Source organism: Aedes albopictus, chromosome 2 (genome assembly GCF_035046485.1).
Source record: "Aedes albopictus strain Foshan chromosome 2, AalbF5, whole genome shotgun sequence".
Taxonomy (NCBI): domain Eukaryota; kingdom Metazoa; phylum Arthropoda; class Insecta; order Diptera; family Culicidae; genus Aedes; species Aedes albopictus.
The window spans coordinates 204,214,219-204,224,662 of NC_085137.1; the positions used below are offsets into that span (position 1 = coordinate 204,214,219).

At 44.9% G+C, this 10,444-nt stretch overlaps 1 protein-coding gene across 7 annotated transcripts in view; it reads left to right on the forward strand.

Annotated features, from left to right (window-relative positions):
* The window catches only part of LOC109425214 (tyrosine-protein phosphatase Lar), an 830,826-nt gene extending 820,723 nt beyond the window's left edge, over positions 1 to 10,103 (forward strand). For all 7 annotated transcript variants that reach the window (XM_062851024.1, XM_062851023.1, XM_062851025.1 and 4 more), the window contains 4 exons: positions 502 to 3,707; positions 3,775 to 3,907; positions 3,967 to 4,383; positions 8,040 to 10,103. In XM_062851024.1, the coding sequence (XP_062707008.1) occupies positions 502 to 3,707; positions 3,775 to 3,907; positions 3,967 to 4,383; positions 8,040 to 8,108 (3,825 nt within the window). In that variant the 3' untranslated portion in view covers positions 8,109 to 10,103. The remainder of the gene's footprint in view (positions 1 to 501; positions 3,708 to 3,774; positions 3,908 to 3,966; positions 4,384 to 8,039) is intronic.
* Positions 10,104 to 10,444: the final 341 nt, after the last annotated feature.

Genomic DNA, 10,444 nt, shown 5'->3' on the forward strand with positions numbered 1-10,444 from the left:
AAACTTGCCAGAGTTCGTGTGAACACCCTCAAGTAAGAAACAAAAATCAAGAAAGAAAAGATAGAGCTGATTCTGTTAACTTCTGTAGACATGTTTTTGTCCAGAACAAATGTAAAGAAACACGCTATTAGAAAATGTCCGTAAAAGAGAAACTAAAATTAATAGACGAATGGGGAAGGTATATGGCAGAAACTATATAGAAAATCCGCGTGATTCTGGAAATAAACTCGCGCCAAATACGCAGAGTGAAGGAAAAAAGGCACTTTTAGTTAATCTGACAGATATTGGTGTGTGTGAAGAATTAGCAATAAGTTAAAATTCACAAATACAAAGAAATTAAAAAAAAAAAAAAAAAAAGATATTGGTGAGATTCTTTCAAAGATTTTCGATAAAATCTATAGCGGCAGAGATGAGATTTACGAGTTTTTTTAATTAGTTTGCTCAGCAAACGAATCTTGACAATCCTGTTTCAATGCGCAAAATAATCATTTTATCCTTCAGGGCCGAGGACTGCTGAATGAACCGATGAAGTTCGACGTGGTTGACGCTATGGAATATAACGTCACCGCCCTTCAACCGGACACCAAATACTCCGTCCAGGTGGCTGCCTTGACGCGAAAAGGCGACGGTGACAGAAGCACGCCAATTACGGTTAAAACGCCCGGAGGTGTTCCCGTAAGGCCTACGGTTAATTTGAAGGTTCTAGAACGTGATCCAACGGTGTCCATCGAACTGGAGTGGGAACGCCCGAAGCAAACCTATGGTGAACTACGCGGTTTCCGTGTGAAATGGGGTGTCCGCGAGCATCCTTTGCAAGAGGAACCTATTCTGAATGAAAATACCCTAACCAAGCGGATCAACGATCTGGAGCGTGGTGTGGAGTATGAATTCAGAGTTGCGGGTATGAATCACATTGGAATTGGTCAAGAGACGATCAAGTATTACCAAACACCAGAAGGAAGTCCAACCGGTCCTCCGACGGATATTGTTGTTCGGTTCCAAACACCCGATGTAGTTTGCATCACATGGGAACCACCAACAAGGGAACATAGAAACGGGCAAATCACTCGGTATGATGTACAGTTCCACAAGAAGATTGATCACGGGTTAGGTACGGAGCGCAATACGACGATCCGGAAAGCTGTCTTCACAAATCTTGAAGAAAGCACTGAATACATCGTTAGGATTAGAGCATACACAAAGCAAGGAGCTGGACCGTACAGCGAAAAGAAAATCATATCCACAGAACGAGATATGGGTCGCGCGCCTCTATCGGTGCAAGCTGTGGCCACTTCGGAGCAAACAGTTGAGGTATGGTGGGAGCCTGTGCCTTCACGAGGTAAACTTGTTGGATACAAGATATTCTACACAATGACGGCAGTGGAGGACCTTGATGAATGGCAAACGAAGGTTGTTGGAGTTACGGAATCAGCCGATCTTCTCAATTTAGAGAAGTTTGCACAGTATGCCATAGCGATAGCTGCATTGTACAAAACCGGACCAGGGCGACTTAGCGAGAAGGTAACCGTGAAGGTTAAACCTGAAGATGTTCCGCTAAACCTAAGAGCCCACGATGTCAGCACGCATTCCATGACTCTAAACTGGGCTCCACCTATACGGTTGAATCCCACAAATTATAAGATCTCATTCGATGCCGTTAAGGAGTTTGTCGACTCACAAGGTATTCCTCAAAAGCAAATTCTACCGAAGCGTGAAATTGTTCTCAAAAGCCATAGTGTTCAACATACTATCTCAGACCTATCGCCGTTTACCACATACTTTGTGAATGTCAGCGCTATCCCAACCGATTATTCTTACAAACCACCTACAAAAATTACAGTAACAACTCAAATGGCTGCCCCACAACCTATGGTACAGCCGGACTTCTATGGAGTTGTAAATGGCGAAGAAATTCAGGTTATTCTACCACAGGCATCTGAAGAATATGGACCGATTTCGCATTACTATTTAATTGTTGTTCCCGAGGACAAATCCAACCTACACAAACATCCGGATCAATTCCTCACGGAAGATTTACTCCCAAGCAAAACACGATCTGAAAGACCCAATGCGCCATATATAGCAGCAATGTTCTTACAGCGAAACATTCCATATACATTCCATCTTGGATCAGGAGAAACAACTCACAATTTTACCAACAAGAAACTTGAACGAGGTAAAAGATACCGAATCTTTGTTCGTGCCGTAGTAGATACTCCTCAGAAGCATCTTTACACTTCGAGTCCTTTCTCCGAGTTCCTTGCCCTGGACATGAAAGAAGCACCGACAGGGGAACCACCACACAGACCGAACCCCAACGTTCCTCAAGATCCGGAAATTCTCATCAGGGGCAAAAACGAGGAGCCCGGAATGATTTGGGTTGTTGGACCGATTATTTCTGCGCTCGTTCTATCCTTCTTTTTGGTAATCATTTACTTTGTTCGACGACGCCGACAACCGTACAAAACACCCGACCAGGCCGCTGTAACTCGGCCTCTGATGGCTGCCGATTTGGGAGCGGGTCCTGCTCCTACCGATCCGGTTGATATGCGACGACTCAACTTCCAAACTCCAGGAATGATCAGCCATCCTCCGATACCGATCTCTGAACTGGCCAACCACGTGGAGCGCTTGAAGGCCAACGATAATCTTAAGTTTTCACAAGAATACGAAAGCATTGAACCGGGACAACAGTTTACCTGGGATCACTCGAACATGGAAGTCAACAAACCCAAGAACCGTTATGCAAACGTGACTTCATACGATCATAGTAGAGTGATTCTACAACCGATTGAAGGAGTGCCCGGATCGGACTATATTAATGCCAATTACTGCGATGGTTACCGGAAGCACAATGCCTACGTGGCCACACAAGGGCCTCTGCAGGAAACCTTCGGCGATTTCTGGCGAATGTGCTGGGAGTTGAAATCATCAACGATCGTCATGATGACGCGATTGGAGGAGCGCTCCCGCATCAAATGTGACATGTACTGGCCAGCACGTGGCACCGAAGTGTACGGCGTAATGACGGTGACAATCACGGAAACTCAGGAATTAGCTACCTACAGCATAAGAACGTTCCAAATTTGCCGAAGTGGAAGCAACGAGCGACGAGAGATCAAGCAACTGCAGTTCACAGCTTGGCCAGATCATGGCGTACCGGATCATCCGGCCCCATTCTTGCAATTCTTGAAACGCACCAAGGTACTAACGCCCCCGGATTCCGGGCCCATCATCGTGCACTGCTCGGCAGGTGTTGGAAGGACTGGGTGCTACATCGTGATCGACTCAATGCTGGAACGCATGCGCCACGAAAAGATGATCGACATCTACGGACATGTGACCTGTTTGCGAGCGCAGCGTAACTACATGGTGCAAACCGAGGATCAGTACATCTTCATTCACGATGCGCTATTGGAAGCGGTCATCTGCGGTAGCACGGAAGTTCCCGCCAGGAGCCTTCACAATCACATACAGAAATTGATGCAAACCGAGCCAGGAGAAAATATTACCGGAATGGAGATGGAATTCAAGAAGCTATCGAACGTAAAGGCCGATTCGTCTCGCTTCGTGACGGCGAACTTGCCCTGCAATAAGCACAAGAACCGACTGGTTCACATACTGCCATACGAAGCATCACGCGTCTGTTTGACACCGATACGGGGCGTGGAAGGTAGCGACTACATCAACGCCAGTTTTGTCGATGGGTGAGTGGCAGTTTCTTGTGCAGATCGTTGAGAGATTATAGTAAGCTAATATGAACTGTTTTTTTAGCTATCGATACCGCAATGCGTACATTGCTGCACAAGGACCATTGCAGGAAACAGCGGAGGACTTCTGGCGAATGCTGTGGGAGCACAATTCTACGATCGTTGTGATGTTAACTAAGCTCAAAGAAATGGGAAGGGTAAGTAGTAGATCACCTGTAACATCTCATAAGACTAATTTTGTATTTTGTCTCAACAGGAGAAATGTTTCCAATACTGGCCCCACGAACGATCGGTACGGTATCAGTGCTATGTGGTCGATCCCATCGCGGAGTACAACATGCCTCAGTACAAGCTGCGCGAGTTCAAAGTGACGGATGCGCGAGATGGGTCGTCACGCACGGTACGCCAGTTCCAGTTCATCGACTGGCCCGAGCAAGGAGTGCCAAAATCGGGCGAAGGTTTTATCGACTTCATCGGTCAAGTGCACAAAACAAAGGAGCAATTCGGGCAGGATGGGCCCATAACGGTGCACTGTAGCGCCGGCGTTGGGAGGACCGGTGTGTTCATCTCGCTCAGTATAGTACTGGAGCGAATGCAGTACGAAGGTGTGCTCGATGTGTTCCAGACGGTGCGGATACTGCGATCGCAACGGCCAGCGATGGTGCAAACAGAGGTGAGTTCAGTTTAAAGAATATATTTTTTTTTCGATCGACCGTGCAAAATTTTATAACTTGATGATTTTGTGGCTATACACATATTATATTTATTTGTTCAACATCATTAAGACAAGACATAATCAACAATAGTACGCCACAATACTCGGTTTGTGGCTGCCGCTCTCCATCCTCGGTCGCGCCCAATGCTTGCCAGGTCACGCTCCACCTGGTCCGCCCATCGTGCTCTCTGCGCTCCACGCCTTCTTGTGCAAATCGGATCAGTTTCAAACACCAGCTTTGCAGGGTTGTTGTCCGGCATTCTTGCAACATGCCCTGCCTACACACTTAGAAAAAATCATGTAAATTTCCGTCACTCTGGATGCACATATTCAAGCAACACATATGACGTAAATTTTAACGCCCAAGTGACGTAATTTTCTGTCACATTTAACTGAATATTAAGGCATATGAAACGTAATGATGCACGATTTACAAATTGTTTACGTCACATTGAACTCAATTTCACAAGTATGACGTATTATTAAGTCAGAAGGCCTATAACTTTACGTCATTAAATTGATTACGTTCTGTGGAATAAATTTACGTCACGAGTAATTTTGATTTTTTCGTAGTGTGTACCATATCCTTCTGGCTTTGGCCACCTTCTGGATGGTGGGTTCGCCGTAAAGTGCAGCGAGCTCGTGGTTCATCCTTCTCCGCCACACACCGTTCTCCTGCACACCGCCGAAGATCGTTCTTAGCACGCGTCGCTCGAAAACTCCAAGTGCTCTTAGGTCCTCCTCGAGCATGGTCCATGTCTCGTGCCCGTAGAGGATCACCGGTCTTATTAGCGTTTTGTACATGGTGCATTTGGTGCGTGGATGAATCTTTTTCGACCGCAGTTTCTTCTGGAGCCCGTAGTAGGCCCGACTTCCGCTGATGATGCGCCTCCGAATTTCACGGCTCACGTTGTTGTCAGCCGTCAGTAAGGATCCGAAGTAGACGAATTCCTCCACCACCTCGAAAGTATCCCCGTCTATCGTAACATTACTACCCAGACGGATCCGATCGAGTTCGGTTCCGCCTACCAGCATGTACTTTGTTTTTGAGGCATTCACCACCAGTCCGACCTTTGCTGCTTCCCGTTTCAGGCGGGTGTACAGCTCTGCCACCGTTCCAAATGTCCATGTCGTCCGCAAAGCACACAAATTGACCGGATTTTGTGAAAATCGTTCCCCAGCTGTTGAGCCCGGCTCGTCGCATCACACCTTTCAGAGCGATGTTGAAAGTAGGCATGAGAGTTCGTCACCTTGTCGCAGTCTCCGGCGAAATTCGAATGAACTGGATAGTTCACCCGAAACCCTTACGCAGTTTTGCATACCGTCCATCGTTGCTTTAATCAGTCTAGTCAGCTTCCCAGGAAAGCTGTTTTCGTCCATGATTCTCCATAGCTCTGCGCGGTCGATACTGTCGTATGCCGCTTTGAATTCGATGAACAGGTGATGCGTTGGGACCTGGTATTCACGGCATTTCTGGAGGATTTGCCGTACGGTAAAGATCTGGTCCGTTGTCGACCGGCCGTCGATGAAGCCAGCCTGATAACTTCCTACGAACTCATTCGTTTCAGGTGACAGACGACGGAAAATGATCTGGGATAGCACTTTGTAGGCAGCATTCATAATAGTGATCGCCCTGAAGTTCTCACATTCCAAATGGCCGCCTTTCTTGTAAATGGGGCCCTTCCTTCCACTCCTCCGGTAGCCGTTCGGTTTCCCAGATCCTGACTATCAGCCGATGCAGACAGGTGGCCAACTTTTCTGGGCCCATCTTGATGAGTTCAGCTGCGATACCATCCTTACCAGCTGCTTTGTTGGTTTTGAGCTGGTGAATGGCATCCTTAACTTCCCACAGCGTGGGAGTTGGTTCATTTCCGTCCTCCGCTGCACTGGCGTCGTCGTTTCTTCCGTTGCCGTGGGCTCCCGTGCTTACGTTCTCCACGCCATTCAGGTGCTGATCGAAGGGCTGCTTTCACCTTTCGATCACCTCACGTCCGTCCGTCAAGAGTCCTCCGTCTTCATCCCTGCATATTTCGGCTCGCGGCACGAAGCCGTGGCGGGATGCGTTGAGCTTCTGGTAGAACTTCCGTGTTTCTTGGGAACGGCACAGCAGTTCCATTTCTTTACACTCCGCTTCTTCCAGGTGGCGCTTTTTCTCCCGAAAGAGGCGGGTCTGCTGTTTCCGCTTCTGTTTGTAACGTTCCACGATCTGTCGAGTCCCTTGCTGCAGCATTACCGCCCTCGCTGCGTTCTTCCCCTCCAAAACCGTTCTGCACTCTTCGTCGAACCATTCGTTCCGTCGATTCCGTTCCACGTATCCGATGGCAGTCCTCTAGAAGGGCCTCATCGAGCTCGCCCTCGTCTGGCAACGCGGCTTCGAGATTCTGCGCGTATGCTGAGACGACATCCGATTGCTTCAGTCGCTCTAGGTTGTACCGTGGCGGTCGCCGGTACCGTACATTACTGATAACGGAGAGTTTTGGGTGCAGTTTGACCATCACCAGATAGTGGTCGGAGTCGATGTTGGCGCCACGATAGGTCCTGACGTCGATAATGTCGGAGAAGTGCCGTCCGTCAATCAGATCTCCAGGTTTAACGATAAGGGAGGCTGTGTTGGAAAAAAGGTGCTACATATGTATGGCCTTATTTTTGGAGGCGGCGAATCAATGAGTCGTAGGCCGTTTTCGTTCGTCTGCTGGTGGGCGCTGAACTTACCAACCGTCGGTCTGAATTCCTCCTCCTGGCCTACCTGGGCGTTCAAATCTCCTATGATGATCTTGACGTCGTGGCTTGGGCAGCGATCGTCCTCGCGTTCGAGCTGCGCGTAAAATACGTCCTTGTCATCATCAGTACTTCCGGAGTGTGGGCTGTGCACGTTTATTATGCTGAAGTTGAAGTTGGTGTACATGATATATCATGTAAATTTGTGTTCTATGTCATGTAAATTCACAAAGTCATGCTGAATTACATGACATATAATGGAAGTATCCATGATATTTTATGACTTTTACATGATATGTCATGTAAACTTCTGTTATAGCCCACGCTCCAATGTTGAACAGCAAACACAAAAGACCATCACCTTGCCGTAACCCTCAGCGAGATTCGAAGGGACTCGAGAGTGTCCCTGATACTCGACCTACGCACATCATTCGATCCATCGTCGCTTTGAACAATCGTATCAGTTTATCCGGGAATCCATATTCGTGCATAATCTGCCATAGCTGGTCTCGGTCGATTGTATCATACGCCGATTTAAGCACGTTGTATTCGCGGCATTTCTGTAACACCTGGCGGATAGCGAACATCTGATTCGTTGTAGCGCGTTCACCCATGAATCCAGCCTGATATTGCCCGAGGAACTGTCTTGCAATCGGTGATAGATGGCGGCATAATATTTAAGAGAGTATCTTGTAGGCAGCGCTCAGCAGTGTGATCAAGCGATAGCTCCCGCAATCCAACTTGTCGCCCTTTATGTAGATGGGACACACGATACCTTCCATCCATTCCTCCGATAATACTCCGACATTTTGACACCACTCTTCAAGCTTATGGGAACGAATTTTACTATACTTTTTTCGTAAAAACTCATTTATAAGTGCCTCTTCTCTTTTTAGGATCAATATCAGTTCTGCTACCGTGCTGCTCTTGAATACCTGGGTTCATTCGACCACTACGCCAACTAAAACCGGAATCAATACCAACAACCCACAAGGGGACAACGTAAAACATGATAGCACACACTTTCAATTACCCAAATATGTGAGAAAATGGAACAATCGCCAGTAGAACAGTGACATTTACCAGAACAAGTGAGAACATCATTCCAGCAGAGTTGTAGTGGAATCATTCAGATCTTCATCCTTCCCTGCATTCATATCTTCATCGATTGATGCGAAGTGGTCAAATTAGTGGTGTTATCATATTTAGCGGAACATCACTCGCACAATCCCAAATCGTTCATACCGGAAAAGCATTAGTGGCTCTCTAGTAGACTTGTTTTGTACCAAACCGTCAATACAAACTTCGGTTATTTCGCACTCACATCATCCATAATCTACAGGAAAAAGCATTTCATACCTAGTCGATAGGTTTTGTCTCACCAAACTTTTCGATGGAACCTTCTTCGATAGAAAAGCATTTTAAATCATTTAAAGCAAAATTTGTCGTTTGACGATCCAAATCAGAATAAAAAAAACCTACATTTCACTAGCTAGAACGAAATCTAATAGAAAAAAAAGATAAACGAATTAATTGAATATCAAAAATATAGAATCAGGTTTTTAGATAAATTTCAACCAAATATGGAACATTGTACGCATTTTTCAGGATAAAAAAGTTACTACTTAATAGCAAGCGATTGGACAGTGGCAACCATTCAAATTACAGAATAGCAACTTAACAATACTGAGCTGATAGAACAGTAAAACAAACTAAAGAAACACAATAAACTGGTGTTTGTAAAAAAGAGCAAAAGAAACAGGTCAACAGTAAGAAGGACACAAACAAACGCTTTATTTGATTTGCTGGGGGATTGCAAGAAAGACGCTATGAACAGAAAAAAAACATAATTAAGAGAATGAGTGCACAGTAACAGGAGTGTCGTCTATATTATAAAAAGTATATTTTTTATAACACAGAGTGAAAGATGCAAGAGAAGCTAAACAATATGCGAGATATCTGTTGAAGCAAATGGGAGTTAATATTCGTCAGACTGATATTGTAAAAAAATAACGCAACTACTGTAAAAAGAAAAGATTATGTGAGACCGACATGCGATGAAACCGTAGCTTGTGGGTGGTAGGCATCGGAAGAGAATAGTAGTAGTAAAACATAAAGTTAGGAAGAAAAAAAAACGATATATTAGAAGAGTTGATCTGTTTTTGAAAGATGTGAATACAAAAAGATTATTAACCCAGTGAGGAATCAGCTTGGTGAACATAGGCGCAAATATACAGCTGTGTTTAGAAATGCAGCAAACAGACGAAAACGCATATATATCACGCTATAGACTTATAAAAAGCTAGATTTAAGTTTATACAGGAAACGAACAACAAAAGCAAACACCGTAACTGGCGCATCAATAATTTTCTGAAGCATTAAGCACGCGCATCACAATCATCATGTCCGCGCAAGCGGAATGAGCCGGATAGATACAACTGGACTTAAGTTTCGAGGAACAGCTTTACTTACTAAGTTTGGTATATGCACTGGATGTTTTGCGTTAAGCACTAAAACCAAACGGCATTACAATGAGGAACAAAAATCTTAGGGCGTCTATTGCAGGTTATACAGCTGGTCGATTACTGTCCGATAACAAAGTAAAAGTAGGGAAGATTCAAAATTGCATCCCAATAAAAGCTCACAACAGTTTAGGTTGTTGTGGCATTAATTTCTGAAGTGAATCTTTATAAAGCTACGTTCTATTGGAACTTCAAAGCTGATGAATTTATGTCATGTTCAGCTAATTTGAAAGCTACTCACACTTAACTGGAGTAACGAAAATTGAAGCTGTAAGGCAATGAAAAATGAAAAGCCCTATTTAAATAACAGAAACATAACTTATTTTTCAGATGATTAGGTTATACAAACCGTGACAGAGATTCATAGGGCAAAATGTCGAGAGAACAGAAAATGTTGGTTATTAACTGGAAGAGTCATCCCAACTTAAAAACATTTTTTTTTTTGCTAGGTTTCTAGCTGCACTCTGAATAGAGTTGAAACCTCTACACTAGACCCGAAGATAGAAAAGAGTACGTAATCTTTCAGAAGCAGTTTGCCAGCCGTACACTGTTGCAACTGACTCAGAAAGATACGGTAGAAGATTGGAAAGTTTTCAATTGGTCAGTCAGTCAGGATTTGCCTATGTAGCGTTATGGTCACACGGTTTGTGTTTGTCTTCTTGTTTGATTTTTTGGTATGGTTAAGGTTGAAGGATTCGTCATTGATATAATCGGCATCATTGAAAATGCAAAAGCAATTTTCTCGTTCAGAACTGAAATTTAAGCAGTGAAAATGTATT